General features: G+C 45.8%; 1 protein-coding gene across 1 annotated transcript; it reads left to right on the top strand.

Moving 5' to 3' along the window:
- The first annotated feature begins 842 nt into the window (after positions 1-842).
- On the top strand, positions 843-12,968 carry dUTPase (Deoxyuridine triphosphatase). The gene is made up of 6 exons (XM_089548474.1): positions 843-1,010; positions 2,227-2,363; positions 2,972-3,046; positions 6,341-6,411; positions 8,629-8,721; positions 12,746-12,968. The coding sequence occupies exons 1-5, from the start codon at positions 910-912 to the stop codon at positions 8,686-8,688; spliced, it is 444 nt and encodes a 147-aa protein (XP_089404600.1). The 5' UTR covers positions 843-909; the 3' UTR covers positions 8,689-8,721; positions 12,746-12,968.
- The last annotated feature ends 4,578 nt before the right edge of the window (positions 12,969-17,546 follow it).

The raw sequence follows: 17,546 nt of genomic DNA, 5'->3' as shown, positions 1-17,546 counted from the left end.
CAAAAAAAAAAAAAAAAGTTTCGTTACAAGCACCGCAATTTGGTGAGTCCTCAATGCACGAGAAAACTTGCGACAATGTAGTTCAGTCCTTACCTCAGGGTTGAGAATGCGCACCCCCGACAAGCGCGTCAGCGTAGCTGTCCAACGGCGGTCCTCAAAGCGCGCCTGATGCGGATCCTTGTAGTGCCGCGGCAAAAACTTTAAATACGAGCACGACACTAGCCACGTGCTCCTGGGGAAACGGCGAAAGCCGCAAGCAAAAACTGCACAGAAATTTCAGCTGGCTGTCGCCGCCGAGCGCACCACGCACGAACGCCATAGCTGCACACGCCTCGAAACGAGCGCGCCGAGGATCACGAAACGAATGCGGCATGCCCGCTCACCACGCACGCGCGGCGCGGCGGGTGCACCTAGCGATTCCCCAGGCGCTCTAGGGAGAGGTCGAGAAAGGCGCGCTGACGCCACGTCCGGTTGAGAACGAGGGAGAAGTCAAAAAACGTCACGGAGAAGCGCATCCCATCGACCAATCAGCGTTTCCAGCCTGCCGTCCCGCAAACGCTTCTTGCCAAATGAGCTGTACGGTGTCGTTCGCTTGCCTTATGACTCGTGTACCAGAAGCTAAAATAACTTGCAAACCACAAGCTTTACTCACATGTTTTCAGCTATTTGCTGCTGCATAAGGGCATGAGCTTCAAATCTACTTAGTAAACATTAGAAAGATGTATATCCACCGCCTTGAACCGGTGATACGTTCTCCTTGATCATCATCATCACTGGGAAATTTGGCGGGAGAAAGTATGCGCATGTCCTTACGCTTTATTTTCATAGGTCAACCACATGCAGGAAGCTTTGCGCTCACGTTTGTTGGCGAGTCTTCGGCACCACTGCACGACAAAGGGAGACTTTACGATGCCGGAAGGAAGTCCGAAGCTTAAGTTCGCCCGACTCTCGGAGCATGCCCACGCGCCGACGAGAGGCTCGGCTGCTGCTGCTGGCTTCGATCTGTACAGGTGTGAATCGCGGCCTGCTGCTTACAAGGCCTGGCGTTATGAAAATGCACTGCGCCGGTTCTTATGGAGCGGAGATTTAAAGAAACACAGAACGATAAACCCTCCAGATGTGCAGTCGGGAACCCTTTGAACCTGAATGCGCGAGTGGCCACCTTTTAAACGCGCAGTGATTAGGCGCTCCCTCTCCTCGGGATTCGGCTCATTGTTTCTGATAACCTATCTTCGAGAGAGGATGTGTTGTCTTGGGCATGTTCACTGGAAGCAGTAAGCCGGATATGCATACGGAGCAGTGCGTCGTCAGCTGTCGCGGCTGCCTTTAATTCTATTTTTACGTATTTCCATGTTCACATTTATGCAGTGCACCGTCCTGCAGTCATCACCTTGTTGATTTAGCCGAAAAAAAAAAAAAAACTGCCTCAAGACTGCAATGTCTACATAGCTTAGGTGTCATCTGTTTCAGCTGCCGGCCTGTAGAAGCTTGCACCGCGTTAAGAGCAGTTTAGGCGCGCTCCATCCTCCGAGCCTTGTTTGTGACGAGGTATATATAATACCTTATATATAAGTTACATTAGTTGCCCATCTATCAGTTGGTCGTTTTTATTGCCGGGAGCTTGCAACGCACTGTTGCTAATACCATCGCTTTCAGTTGATGAAAATTGTTCAGTTGATTGCTACTTAGCTGCCGACCATAGTGCAAGTTTTTCGCTATCTGAATATAACACACGTAGGAAGTCTGATGGCATGGCTTTTGTTTTTTTCAGTGTGGGACGTGCGTGAAAGTAAAAACCAAATCTAAACACATAATGTGCATCAGAGGTCTAAACAGTAGGAATTCTTCCAGCACAAAAATAAATATACGCAAGTACATGATTTGCAGTGGAAGTTTGTTTTGGTATTGTGCCTTTTTTTGTTATATATGTGCCTTGGCACTGTGACCAACAGTGTTTGTTGAAAAGGGCTTCAGCAATAGGCTTTCAGGAGCGCTGTGTTTTGCTTACTTAGCTCAACTAACGTGCTTCCTTCCAGTGCTCGCATTTCTTGCAGAAGGCAAACCTGACCTCGTAACATTCGTCTGAGGCACAGGAACATTCATATGCACTGAGTCTTCTTTCTCATAGTTCATGGCTTGAGGTACTGGGGCTTTCGAAGTGCCTTTTTGTCTGTGTAAGTAACACCATGTAGTTTCTTGCATTCTAATAGCTGCTCGTGTCTGCAGTGCGTATGACTACCGGGTGCCCGCCGGTGGCCGCTGCGTCTGCCTCACTGACCTGCAGGTGTCCGTGCCAGATGGCTGCTATGGCCGCGTAGCGCCACGCTCTGGCCTGGCTGCCAAGAACGGCATCGATGTTGGTGGTCAGTGCCTTTCTGTTGGCATTTTTGTTGGAGGAAGGTGGGTGTGAAAGAAGAGAAAGAGGTGGTGCCATAATGGAGGGCTTCGGAATAATTTCAACCACCCAAGGATCTTTAACGTGCACTGACGTCGCCCAGCACATGGGCTCCTTTGGCGTTTCGCCTTCATCTAAATGCAGCCACTGCAGTCGGGTTCAAACCAGAGTGTTCCAGCTCGGTAGCCGAGTGCCCTAACCATTGAACCACCGCAGGGTGTCATTGAGTAGTTTAGTAACCTTCTTTTTTTGTCATCAGTCACATGTTTATTTGTAATTGTCAGTCAGGTGATGGGATGATTTATTTCTATTATTTTAGTCAAACTATTTCTAGCCTGCAGGCACTGAAGGAAAGTTGTGTGGAAAAGTTCAGAACAAATTCGAACTCATGTTTTGTGCCTGCTCCAAGCAGATTCTGAGAAATTAAAACTGGCAGTGTTGACTAGAAGATGGGCAAAGTTTTTTTTTTTACATTTTATGTTGATATGAACTGAAGTCTACACCATGGCTGTGTGATAAGGGGCAGCGTGAATAAGTGTTTTCACTGCTTTCTTTTTTGTGTGTGTTTATATGCAGCTGGTGTGGTCGATGCAGACTACCGTGGCAACCTGGGTGTGCTGCTCTTCAACTTTGGCGATTCTGAGTTTACAGGTGGGCACATACGGCATGCTCAATAATAGACTGAATTGGCACAAACTTGTACTTTGAGTCTGTATCCGGGAAAGCCAAATTATGTTACATGAGGGCACACAACTTATTTGTGGTAGCATGGTGCTGGTGTCAACTGCTGTGTGGCTTATGTATATGTAGGCCTCCAACCAAAAGCTAGAAATTATCATAAGGGAGCGAGAAGGTTTCATGTCTGAATGTTTTTGTCAGCTCCAAATGAAGTGTGTACAACCATGCCTGAACTAAACACACCATGGCCAACTGATGAAGAGTGGCAGTTTGGGCTAGTTGGTTCATCACTGTAAACAAAACGTGCTGACAAAAGCGCTCACGTGTTTCTGTCTTTCTTTCTCTGTTGCCATCGTTTTGCTTGTGCTGCTTTGGTTTACCGTAGCCAAGAAGGTTAATGTAGCTAAGATAAAAGAGAATATAAGCTACTTTGTGATTTTCATTGTTAACCCTGTAATGTACTTTTTAGGCCCGCGATTCTATCAGGTCCGTCACAGAATGCTGCTGCTGAACACGTTTTATTCTTTTGGTTCAAAGGCAGCATCAGTTGATGCTCTGCAAATGCTGTTGAAGCAGCTGGTGATATGTGATGGTTTTGTAAACTGTAGTCCTAGATTGTTTCAGCATATCTGAGAGTCCCAGCGTGTCCATTCCCAGCCATAAACGAGGAGTTGTTTTAAGCACAAGCTGTTAACCGTGCTTTACATGCTGCAGTTGATGGGTATACTAGCAGGTTAGTAATAAGGGAGTAATTACTCATTGACGTCCACCCGAGCGCAGCCATACGGCTACAAAGGAAAGCTATAACAGCTTTCTCAGAAACTTCGTAGTTAAAGAAAAATTCGTCCTGGTCCGGGGTTCGAACCCGGGACCACCGCTTCACCGGAGCAGTCGCTCTACCAATTGAGCTAACCGGGACGGCAATCTTATGGTAGGGCGAGAGCGAATTGATCAATAACTCGAAGTGGGAACAGTGTTGACCAAATGTTTAGGGGAATCCCCCAAGGTGGAGTAGATTTGTAATAAGGGAGTAAAATTGAGTAATTACTCCCTTATTACAAATCTACTCCACCTTGGGGGATTCCCCTAAACATTTGGTCAATACTAGCAGGTTCCCACATAGTATTTCGATGGGGCAACACCATGCAGAGGAGCAGGGCTTTCCTCTTGTGCAGTTGCATCTTAAATACCACTGCACATTACTGAAAGTTAGTTGTAATGAAAGGGAAGGCCCAGTACCTGTCTTATGCTGAATTCCAATGGCAGATCGAGACCGCTCCGTCGGATCGTGTACGGAGCGCGTCGGAGCGCGTAGATTTGCCACCTCCCAGTTTGCGATTGGAATGCCAGTGATCCCTCGGGAGCGCGACGCCAGCGCCGCAGCGGCGACCGCGGAAACTAGGCGCGCCGCCGGAGCGGACGCCCTGCTAGCTTCGTGTTCGAGTGCGACAGGAGTTGCGCGAGGCGCGATCTCTGCGTTGACAGACGCCGTCTCGGCGAAACAAAAAGGAGGTAGTACGAAGGCCGTAATGTAAAACCAAAACCAAAGCGTATGTACAGGATGGTCCACTCTCCGTGAACACGCGAGTATGCGGCCGCGGTCTTCGGAGAGCCGGTGAGCCTGTCCCTACCGTTCACGAAAGAAGTGGCGGACGACGCGCAGGCAAATTGCTCGCTGCTCGATTTTCCAGCCTTGCGACTGCGAGACGCAAGCCGCTGAACCAATCAGCGAGACAGTCGAGCTTTCGGCAACGACGCCGCCCGCGGACACGCCGAGCGACTAACTGCGCTGCCCCCCGGCCAACGTTTCTCCCTGGCTGCCGTAGTCGTCGCTAAGCTTAACTGTTTTTCATCGATGCCGCAGCTGAGGGCGCTTCGGAATTGGCCAGCGCTGTAGTAAAGGTGCTACTCGCGTCACCGTTTTACTGTGCTCCTCGTCTCATAATAAAATAAAGACATGATCGATTTCTGCGACGCCTCCAACAGCGGAGCTAGCAGACAGCAGGCCAGCCGCACTGGGCATCAGGAAGACATTTGCTTGTATCGCAGTTATCACTTCTACCAGCAACTCGGTATTGGCCAAAGATCCTCAAAAATGATTCATTTTTTACATTCCTCTACTCCAGGGCTTGTTATAAATGCGAACAAAGAATATTAGCGCATTTTTCTGACGCCGGCGGCAGGCATATACAGGCCGGCAGCTTCACACTCGCTGTCCGTTTCAGACGAATCTTCACTGCTGGACTCTGAGCTTTCAGTGCCCGAGTCGGAACTGTCACTTCCATGAAGCAAAATTAGTGCCGCACGGCTCGAAGCAAGATCATTGCCGTCCACTGTTGACTGGAAAGTGCCGGTCGCGACCGGAAGCAGACGCGGCGGAAAAGAAAACGTCACGCGAGGTTCCGGTCAAATCCGCCGATTTCGGCAGATCAAGAATCGCTGCTCCACGGAGCGATCCGGGATTTACGCCTGATCCCGATCTGCCATTGGAACATACAACTCGCGCTCCCATTTTACCATTGGAATACGATTGATCCAAACCGAGCAGAAAAACTTGATCCCGATCTGCCATTGGAATTCACCATTACTCTTGGTGGGGACCTCAGCGTCATCATGAGGGAAGGGATGAAGGAGGGAATGTAAAAAGGAAGAGAAAGGTGTTGTAGTCGAGGGCTCTAGATTAATTCTGGCCAGCTGCCGTTCTTTGATGTGCACTGACATTGCACAGCACACAAGCCCTTTCTGCAATTTTTCTCCATCGAAACATGGTCACAGTGGTGTGCTTCAGAACTTCAAAATGTGGTCCAAAATACGAGAGAGGGTGAGGGGGTGGTTTGCTCATAGCTAACAAAATGTAGTGCCACCGCTTTGGCACGCGGAAGACGACGAAGCGGTGGACACGCGCAGGAGAACGCCGGCTCGCGCAGAAGAGAACGCTCTGGACTTCGGCCTCGCCGGACGCTGCCGCCGCTGCTCTGTCGCTACCTCTTCTCAGGCAGCCTCAAATAAACGTGGCCGTGGTCGCCTCCTGGGCGACCTCACCACTGACCTCCACATCGTGGTGAGGTCGCCCACCACGATGTGGGCGACTTGTGATCACAATTGCAACTTGAATTTACTTATTTGCTATTATAGGTTTTGTTTTGGTCTTATCTTTCTAGCTTTTAACATGATGGGGAATTTTAACTTTTGTGCACTGTTGTCCACAATCATACTTTGGTGAACATATTTTTTCTTTCGCTTGTGCGGGGAACTCTTCTATTGCAGTGAGCCGGGGAGACCGCATTGCACAGTTTATCTGTGAGCGAATCACCTATCCAGAACTTGTCGAATGCAAGGTGAGTTATGCTGGTTGTTTGGCTTAACTGTGCCTCACAGCCATGATACTCTTTAATAAACAGAAACTGCTGACTTGGTTCTAGGCAAAAAGCATGGTGGTCGAATTTTACTTGTGACGCTGATGATATAAGTGGTAATATCGGACGTATGTGCAGTGAACATGCAGTAAACAGAGTGGGGTAAAACCTGTGCATTGTACCACCTTTCTGCTTGAGGTTGTTGCTTGCTTGCTAAGCTGTGTGCTTTGTTTGTGCTCTTTGTTTTATGTGGTTGGCACCAGTGGCACTGAACATGCAAGAAAGGAGGCCAATGTTCAGGTGTTGGTGGATTGCATGGTGCCATACAAGTTAACATAGACATTTAAGAATACCTCCAGAAAATCTCTTTGTGACACGAAAATGGTGCAGGTGATGTAAGTGGATGAAATCGATGCATGGCTACAGATTTACATTTTTGTTGTACTTTCTCAAAGCTTGATTAAATGACCGCTGTGTGAGATTAGTGAGATGTTGTGTGAGGTGGGGTGTGTCGGCTTTCTCAGTGAGCATGACTTTCGCAGCACTTAATCAGCCAGCACTCTGTGAACTATATCATCTGACAAACTTCACTCTTAGTCAGCCCGGTATTGGTGCATTCTTTTTTGCAATTCACGTGCTGTAACTAAAGCTAAACTTGTTTCTGTTGCTTGGTTTCGTCACAACATGGACAACTGGACAGGAACCAAATGTGTAGCCTCTGAAATATGTTGGATGACAATGTGGAATGCAGTTTCCTGTAGGCTTTGCATCGGCTGTGGAGCCATGTCTTCCTGAGTTGTATGCATTGTGTTTCTGTTATCCTCGCCAGTACTTGCATTGACTGCCATTAAACAGCTGCATGGGGAAAGACTTTTTAAGCATGAAATGCTTTTAGCTCCCGCTGTCAGCAGTGTGGTGACGTTACGCGGAGACCAAGAGCCAACATCCGGGCACTGAATTCCACTCATCCGGGAGCTGAAACGAGAGTGTCCGGGCACCGTACGAGATTTAACGAGGCTCTCTAAGAGAGAGGGCCGCTTAAAGCAAGAGGGGAACTGCTTCCGCGCCATCCCCAAGGATGGCGCTGCAGTCCCACACTCACGCATGTAAAAGACTGGCCACTGGGCCTTCAGCTCATGACGTTTCCCTCTTTAGCAGGCAGATGTATACACGCTCGCGGAGTATTCGAACGAGCTGCATATACATTCTTGTCAGGCCTGCGTCTCGTCCTGTTTGCGTACGCTTTCGCATCGTCCTGCATTTCAATGTCGCCACCGTCACAGCTGCTTAAGCCAAGCAATGAAGCCTGACAGAAACCAGATACAGCTGATGAGGCAGGGCGGAAGAGATTCCCCAGACACTCATAGGAAACAATTGCGTCCACATGGACCAGTACACAGTATGTGTGGTGTGGTGTGGTGTGTTGAACACTAGACCCATTTCAAGATTTTGACTAGTACCATCTACAACCAATGTGTTATGCCCGTAAACATTTCATGCTTACTCTACTCTCGGTTACGGGAGAGGCAGAGTTTTTTTTTCCTGCTGATTGAAGCAGCTGTGCAGCTGTGCACTTTAACTTAGCAACAACTACAACAGGACAGCCTTCTAGGCACTCTAGTGACGTGAGCTGCTTGATAGTACAGTGTTTAGTAAGGTCACTGAAATATGTATCTGGTGAATTTTTATTTAAGAACAGCAGGGAATCATTCTTTCCTGCAAGTTCTGAGGTATGGTCCTTGAACTTTTGCAATGTGTTCTTTGGTTAGCAGTACAATTCTGTATGCTGCGTTAGTTGCTATGAACGTGAATTTATGAATTCTCTGTGTTGTAACAGTGGCGTAGTGATTAGTAGTTCATGCGCATCTGCATAATGGGAACAAAGGCAACTGCTCTGTTCTCTTTTCTGGCTTTATCTGCCTATTACCTGCAAGAGGGTGTCTGCTAAATTTGTGTACAAATACCTCGTTACTAGGCTGAAAAAAGGAATGATACTGCAATAGACGTAGTATCTACTGATGCCATGTAGTTGCACTGGTTGCCACACAGATGTTGAGGCATTCTGCAGTGAAAGTTTTTGGAGAAGATTACTAGGCTCACACTTCAGGCATTATTTTCCCTGTTGCATTGTGACCAGTCATGTTCACATGGTTGAGCTTGTATGTTCCATTTCACAACCCTGTTTCCATGTCACGCCAGAGCCTGGATGAAACAGAGCGAGGTGAAGGTGGCTTCGGCTCCACGGGCCTGCGAGGTTGATGGCAAGGGTCGTCAGAGCATCAAAATAAAATGGTACTGGCCCTTTTTGGAGCCCCCCCACTTGCTGCCAAGTTAGACAAACTGCCATTTCTGAAAAGTGTGTGTAAGATGCAAATTTTACCTAGTGGCACCTTCAGTTAACTCTGTAAGTGTTACGTAAGGTGCACCCACTGCCTGTCTGTCCTTTTTCAGAAACAGTGTTCATCTGCTCTAGTGTGGTTCAAAATGATGCTCTCTCTGTGCTCTGTAGGGTAGCCTAAATGCCACTTTTGCTAGAGGTTCATTTTGGGACTCTCAGCTCTTAATTAAAAGGAACTAGTCACTGAATACCGTATTTTCCGGTGTATAAGACGCACCCGCCATATATGCAGGCTGTCATTGAAAAAGTTGGTATATAAGACGCACCCGTGTATAAGACGCACCCCAATTTACCCAGTTAGGCTAGTGAGACTTAATTAAACACACTTGAGTGACCATTGCAAAACTCATTGTACCTGTGAGAAATTCTTAAGCAACGCTAAGTGATCGAAAAAGGCAACACTCATGCTATATCCGCCCACGTTTTAGAAAAAAGAAAGAGAAAACAAAAGAACGCTCCCATATGTCCGTAACAACATTTTATTTCTGCTTAAAACCTTCGAAGTCTTCATCTTCGAATGCGCTATCAAAAAGTTCGCCCATTTCTGAAGGCAACGCGGCTGAAACATTCTCTTCGCACTACGTACACGGAGCAAACAAAGTTGCAAAGGGTGGCTAAAAAAGAACGGCGGCTTGTCTGGGCTTGTCTTGACAATGGCGAGAAGCGCGATTGTCGCCATCTTTTGTCATTTCACACTACTTTTGCTTGGGGCCTCCGAAACAGTCACGTGTTTGTGATCCCGGAAGTCGTCATCCCCGCCGTTTCATGATAAAGTTCACCTAAGAAAAGTTGCGCACAGCGGTCCGCGTATTGAAGTATTAACCGTGTTACAACCACGTCATTGGTAGTGATATTTTTTCGGTGAAAAAAGCTTGAACATGAACCTGAGAAATTTCTGAACTCGCAAAAAAAAACCACGAAAAATTCGTATATAAGACGCACCCTTGTATAGGACGCACCAGCAAGATTTAAAAAAAAAAAAATTAAAAAAATACGGTAGTTGCTGCTAGTTTCTTTCAGCGGAAGTGCTTTCAGTTAGTTTTTGTGATAAATGAACTGACCGCTTAATGATCTTTTGTTTTGTTTTCTGGGTTCCTTGTTACAAGGCCTTGGCAATAATTCGAGCTTTCTATGCAGCAGTGCACAGCCATTTGAATGCTTTTTGCTGCTGCAGACATTTCACAGTTCTTATGTACCTCTGTCATCCCCGTAATGGCTTTTTTTGTGTACACCACTGTGCTTTTGCCAGCATTTCCTCACAGATAGGGTGTGCCATGTATGTAAGCCTAGGGTTTCAGAAAGAGTAGACAGATACAGCTTAAGAAGGAAGTGGCAAATGCCTTAAAAAAAAACCAGTGGTGGTGATTTACCATCATGACATTGCAGACAATTGACTTGTGCTAGCCACTTGTAGTGCCATGCTAACAGGTGCAAGGCAGCTGACTGTGATGTGACTACAACAGGTTGGTGCCATTGGTTGGAAGTAAGGTAAATGATAAAGGATGGTGTGTGAAATCAAAGAATTGCTGTAGTAGAGGGCTGTTAGTAATTCTGATCACCTGAGGTTCTTCAAGCACAGACATTTTGCTTTTTGTTGTTTGCTGTGCACTACTTGAGCTCTGCAGAGGTTTGACGCCAACTGTACATAAATGCATAGAGCCGAAGTAGTCTAGAATGTTTCGGTATTTACCACAAAGGTGGTGCTGCAACTTCAGTCGTCATTGTATCCTTCATTTGTTGCCAGTAGTGGCCTTGATTTGGTCATTCAAGGAACTGTTGTGAACTGTTTGAAAAAGAAAAAAAAGTGGCTGTGGATCAACTCGGCTGAACCAGGTTATACGGAGCGAAAGGCAACTGAACCAGTGACCGATGTCTGTGCACAGACGTTGGCAGCGTCCGCTGTTCTTTTCCGCTTGAAACTCGTTGCCTGTGCCACTGCTTCTCCAGATATACCTCCCGTTCTTCATCGATTTCATCAACTCGATGAACCTGCTTTCGCGGCTTAGCTCTACCCAATGCGACTTGGTGACGCCCTCTGTCGTAGAGGTCGCTGGAAGCAGCCCGGCACCTCCAATGCTCAGTCGAAGAACTCGTCTCGGTGTCCGGTTCTGGCTTTGCATGCGAGGAGAGGAGCTTTTTGCTCCCAAAAGAAGGATTCATTTCACTGCATGCACTATTAACCGTGAGATTGAGCAGAGTTGCCACCTTGCAACGAACCCTCCTTAGAATGGATGCCTGTTAGTGTCATCTGCTAGCCAGCAGTGTTTACATGCGTGCATACAGCACATATTCCTGGTGAATGTTGTTTGTTTCGCAGTTTCAGTGTGGTCCTATTTACTTTTCTGCCTCTTGCAAAATAAATTTGGACATGCTATCATCCTATGCTGCAGTGAAGATAATAATTGTCCATATTGAGTACATAATACTGGATCATGACATCCTCTATCGGTCTTGGCACTGCAGGTTCTTTGCCGCGTGGCGTCTTAAACAGCAACGATGGTGTTATGTGCCGAGTCAAAGCCAGGCAAACAAGTCGCGGCCGTTCTTACAACTGAACTTAGCCGTCCAGTGTTTGTATATTCCCATCTGTTATGTTTGGGTACCAACAGGTACTGACAAACTAGACTTGAACGGGCCATTCTATGCCTCAGTCTGCACGACCGAGTTCTTTATTTTCTCCTTGTTGTGTTAATCGACTTTGATAGGCAAATGTTAGGCGTTATATATTCTTTTTTTGCTGTTAAACTTGAAAGCTACTGCACATCCGTCACAGCACAGCAGTAAGCAAATTTTGTCTGAGAGAGTTGCAAAAATGTTTGACGATTCACATTATGCCCGGCACTTAATTGTAACTGCTGTAATGGGTTTGGGGATATTACCTGACCAAAGTAGATAAAGGTACGCCATTGTCAGCCTAGTAATGTTGGTATTTGGGCTAAGTGTGAATGTTCTCCCGGTATCTTTGCTTATTGTTTCTGACGCGTAAAAATTAAGAGAACACAGGCAACATAGGTGTTTTGCAACTCTGTGGAGTGGAATATGCGCTTGAACAATTTTTGCCTCCTTGCATGGCAGTGTTTACTTGGAGGAGTAATAGGTTTTAATATCTCATGAATACAAAGACAATCTATTTCTTTCAGAACAGCGAATATGGAACGTTTAACTTCCAATAACTCTTTTGCAAATATCCCCTAAATTATGTTTTGCACAGCCACATTGTCATTTTACCTACTGACACTCTCGTTTAGTATCACTTGTGCAGTTTCACGTGATTAACTTCACTGACATTGGCTGCAAAATTAATCATCCCATAGTCAGTTCGGTGAACTCACTACACTCGGTTGAAGCACTCTTCACACTGTACATGTGAACAGTCGGCCTTCCTGAGCGGCAAAAATTCCTGTACGATGCCGGCGTGATCTTACTATCGTGGAATAGTTCGGATAAGTGCCGGCGTCGTTTGGGCAGACCAGACAAGTACGCTCATTGTCTGTGAATGCACCTGCCGGGCAGTATGCTGTCAGCACTGCATTTCATACGCTTAGTCCTTGACTTAAGGCCGCGTCTCCTTTCTTGAGGCAGGTCAGTATGGAAAGTGTGCGCCTCTGCGTGGGCTTAGAAATTGCTAGCACAGCATCTAATGAATTGTCCCACAGTTCGTCTCTGACCTGTGGGTCGATCTCACGGCGATTGCGTGTCAGGATTGAAAGTATGGGTTGCCACTTCAGAAATAAGAATTTGTTTACCTCCCACACTCCAAGACATTGAGATAGAATTGATGGCATTACTCTAACTCTGCCACACAGTAGTACTTTTGTTGAAAACAGTGTTGAACTGAGTGTAGATCATCAATGGTTGTTCGTGGTGCTTGTTCACATGCATTGCACTCATATATCTTGCTTCTGCTACTTTTTGCAGATGCTGCCACTCGTGCTGTCATCACAAGCTGCTACAAGTGTTCAAGCTGTGATTCAGTTGTTTCTGTTTGCATTTATTTTTTGGAGTTTTGTTAGGTGCAGCAATCTCGGCAATCTTCATTTCATTCATTGGAGCGAAATGCCTTCGAAGTTCAGAAACAAAAAAAAAAGCATTTCTTTTTTACCTTTTGGTTGATTTAATAAATAAAAAGATTCTGCGGAAATGTGCCTTTACTGTAGGACATGCAAATATTGACGATGTGCAGCTTGTGTCAGTTTGAAGGCTAACTCCGACATTTTTTTCAGACCCCTCCGATATACTGAAACTTTCACGGTATGTCTTCTGCAGTTCCGTGGTCTTTTGTGCCAAATTTTGCAGTGGGGTGGTGCTTTGTCGCTGCGCAAACGAATTTTAAAACATTCCGTAGCCTCAATCAGGGAGGGAGATTTCTACAGGCAGTCGTGTGTGTGATGTCACTGGACACATGGCCGTCATTATTTGCTCTGCGTTTGCTGAAGAACAAAATTTAGAGCCGGCTTTTGGTCACTTACGACAAATAATGACCCAAGCTCTCGTTCAGTCACTAATTTGCCCAATACACACACATTAGGTTTTGTGACAGTACTTGTGTCGTCAGAACTTGGTCAAAATCCAGTTTCGGTTTCCTGGTTCTCACCCTTTTTAAATACTTCAACTAGGTATTTCGAAAACTGTTTCTTTGTATCAGGGCGAGCAGACTCTAAGGAATGTGATGTGATTATCAACGCAGAATGTTCAAAAAACCACTGGAGTTGGCTCATGCATTTTGAAATGAATAATCTAAGATACATAGTTCGATTATGGCCATTTGAGAATTATGCTTGGCTCCTGTGCATGCAGCAATAGCAATCAAAAAGTGATGGGCAGACTAAACTTGTGAGCTGCCAACTTTGATGCGAAGTGCATGTGGTTTCCAGAATAATTTGCAAAGCTTTGGAAGTTTTGTTGCCAAGCTCCCATAGGGCACTGCACACAAGGCTTGCATATCAGCTAGTGTCTGTGGAGCAGTTGCCAAAAAGAGGCCGAAGTCATCATTAGCAGTTTTGTCTTGCCAGTCTGTAAGGTGACAGGTCACATGCTAGTGCACCGAAAAATGAAAAAGGATTGCCATTACGTTTTGTCCAGACCACAATCATGACTTAATATTATCATCAGCCGCATTAAATGATAAAAAGCTCTCCCACTTAATTAGCCCCTGCCCTGTGTCATCCACTGCCGCCCTATACTAGAAAACATCTCACCCGAGACACTGGTGCCCACAGCTGTGTCCCTTGCTTAGTGAGCCAGAAAACTCGTGCCGAGCTCGTTTCCTCCTCCTAGTTCCAGGAGCCATGCTGCTCTTTCAGGCCCCAGAAGTTGCCATTTTTCCCTTTCCACAGCTCTCTGCAATAACCTCGCTCTCATACGAAGCTTTTCTGCAAGCCTCATTTAGTTTTAGGTTACACACTTCCTTTTTCTGCATGTAACCCAACTCTGCCTGCCAAACATACACCAATATCTTTCTCAGTCCAGATCTGCCATCACTGCTCAGCCTAGATGTACTTCAATACCACACATCTTACCATGAAATGCCATTGCAATAGCTCGTGTCACTTTCCATCCGAATGTTCAGGCCTTCCTCTGTACTTTGCTTCAGAATTTCCAGCATAAATTCAATCAATAGTCAAATAAAGTACCCTTATGCAAACCAGCCAGTCTAATGAGATGATGACAGACTTTGCAACTGCCTTTTTTAATGCTTCTTGCACGAAATGATCGGCCAGCAAATCATTCCCTTTTTCAGGTCTTTCTCATTACCCTTGTAGATCAATATTACGCTATCATTCAGCTAAGAGGCATTGTGTGCAGAGGGCTACCAACTTTCTAAGCAAGATGTCTCATAAGCAGGTCTGTAGTTGCTTGACCTCCTAATTTTCCTCTTTGCAATATAAGGTTTCCCATGAAGTTGTTTGCTAGATAACTAACTCTCATTACATAGTTTTTAACCATAGTTTTAAAAAATGTCCCAGGAACAAATTTTAAGTGCTGAATATGAAGCCACACTGAAAAACTACGTTCATAAATCTGAGTGCGTTTCTGCAATTTGTGAAATCAGTGGTTTACGAATTCACAACACTGGGCATGGTCCATTTTGCACGACTGGAGCGAGTTACAAAGCAGGCCAGAGAGGCTACACTGTTAGTGCTGCAAGTGTCCATATTCAATTACTGATGCTTTTGTAAAGTGCACACGCAGTGAGTGTCGCCATTACCGTCGCTTCGTGAGCAGTCGTAACAGTTTTGCTGGGATTCAATTCTCAGCCGTCACAACTCGTAACCACTTGTGGTACACTTAGACGAGAAGTCCTTAGCAGAATGAGTTTCAGTACATTCCCTCCAACAGAGGTTAAGAAGAGCAATACCCATTAATTCACGGGAAACCAGAACTTGCAAAATAAATGTTTCAAGCATACAGTAATGACACAATTGGTCGGTCTTCAAGGGAATGCCAAGTGAGTTCTTTGCCATATATTTTGGCTCGTACTTCTGGCAACAATTTCCATAAACCAAGAAATGTCGCGTCGCCAAACTTGGCTAGCAGAAACGATCCACGGATGGCATGCTCTCTTTGGCTTCAGACTACTACTTCATGGTGCCATATACTTTTAGTACAATATATAGAAAGCACTGCCTGCCGACAGCACAATGATGCGTCTGTGGCCCCGCTCCATGTGTAAACAAGTACACAACGTACAGCTAGTGTGTTGTGAATTATCAGCATTGTGTTCCCGCAAATGCTTTGCACGAGGTTAAGAATTCTAAGCTGATAAAGCAAATTCTTGCAGTGCAAATAAGGCAGTCTACTAAATTGTAGATTTTTGTTGAAGTGCTTAGAGGCAGTGATAGCTGAGCTATGGCAAGCTGAGGATGGCAATGTCAGTAACCGCATGGAAATGAAAGGGTAAAGTGTTCTAAGAGTTTAAGCGTAATGTCAGCTGGCACTCTTTTAAACAAGTATAGACACTTAATTTTGGTGGCATGTTTTGTTCCCTACAGTGATGCGGAAGACACTACTAAGCATGAATCACCATGCGGTATTCACCTATGACTGCTAAATAATTCATAATAAACTTTTTCTGTCTTGCTGTTTTGGTTTCGGCTTCAACAGCAGAACGACAGCTGCGACACAAAAGCGTGGTTATATGTCACGCGAGGCATGGAAAAACTACGATAGCATAGCTTTAATTCACTACAGTGCTGAGGCCAGCCTTCCTCAAGAGCTGTAATGGCAATGAATGTAGAATAAGCAATTATATTGCTGTTTTTTCATGCCTCACGTTACCTATAACAGCACTTTAATGTCAGTCATCGTACGGCTCTTCAAACCTAAACAGCATGAGAAAGAAACTCACTTATAAATTATTTAGCGGTCATAGAATACCACGCGATAATCCATGTATAATAATGTCTTCTGCATCATTACAAAGAAGAAAAGACAAGTTAGGTGTCTAGACTCCTTCAAGCACACATGTACACTGCTGACAAAAATGCGTAGCCTCATGAATGAGATTTCTGGCTCGTCACGGGCCACTAGCACCTAGCAACTGAGGCACTTTTCTATTAAGCTGCATTCATTGAAATGTAGGCCAGCATAACTACTAAAGTACGACTAATAAAAGGCTCAAAAACATTTTGAAAATTCCTTATGCCACCTAAGTATATAGGTGCACATGTACACAAGCACATACTGTGTACAGGGTGTCCCAGCTAACTTAGACAAAGATTTAAAAAGCCCAAGCGTTCTTCAGAACTGAAATCGCATGAATGTTATTAGGGTTTATCTAAAGTTGCAGTACCATTTCTTTCGCTCTTCCTATTTGAATAACTGGTTGAGATAAATGAACTTTTTAAATATAGCTTGAAACGTTCAGGCGTCAAAAGGAAAGTTGTGGAGCTCCACAAATATTGCCCAACCCAGGCACTTCCAATGAGATAGACTTAGCGTGGCCGTTTTTATTCGGAAAAAACGAAAGCTCGCAGAGTTTAAAAATGCCACGTGACAGCGCACTCCGTGCGCCCGAATCCACTGCGATTACAATTCTCTCATCCATGCTTTGCAAAATACATCACTCGCTTCGCGCCTTTCGTGCTGCCCAAGACAGCTCTGCATTGTGCTAGGTTCCGTGATAAGCGCCAGTGGGTACGGGCGGCGCTCGAAAGAAAGCGCGGCTCCCGTTTCTGCGGCGATAATTGTGTTCTCACGTTAGCAGAATGCATGCGGAGGAACCACGACAATCTCGAGTTCGAATTTGGGAGCAAGATCCCAACAAGCAAAGCGGCATATAACAAGCCTGATAACGTCATGTGAATTACGCTGAAAAACAGGAGCCGCGCTTTCTTTCAACTGCCACACGAACCCACTGGCGCTTATCTTGGAACCAAGCACAACGCGAAGCGCTGCTTTAGGCAGCATGAAAGGCGCGAAGCGAGTGATGTTTTCTAGAAAGCACAGATGAGAGCGCTGTAACCACAGTGCATCCGGGCGCGCTGTCACATGGTATTTTTTAAACTTCGCGGGTTTTAGTTTTTCCTGAATAAAAACTTCCACGCTAAGTTTATCTTGTTGGAAGTGCCTGGGTTGGGCAATATTTGCGGAGCTCCACAACTTTCCTATCGGGGCCGCCATGGTGGCGCAGTGGTTATGGTGTTCGGCTGCTGACCCGAAAGACGCGGGTTCGATCCCGGCCACGGCGGTTGAATTTCTATGGAGGCGAAATTCCAGA

Source organism: Amblyomma mixtum, chromosome 6 (genome assembly GCF_055824585.1).
Source record: "Amblyomma mixtum isolate Tamu chromosome 6, ASM5582458v1, whole genome shotgun sequence".
In the NCBI taxonomy this organism is placed as follows: Eukaryota; Metazoa; Arthropoda; class Arachnida; order Ixodida; family Ixodidae; genus Amblyomma; species Amblyomma mixtum.
The sequence above is the reverse complement of the archived record's forward strand: the minus strand, read 5'-3'. Positions and strand labels throughout refer to the sequence as shown.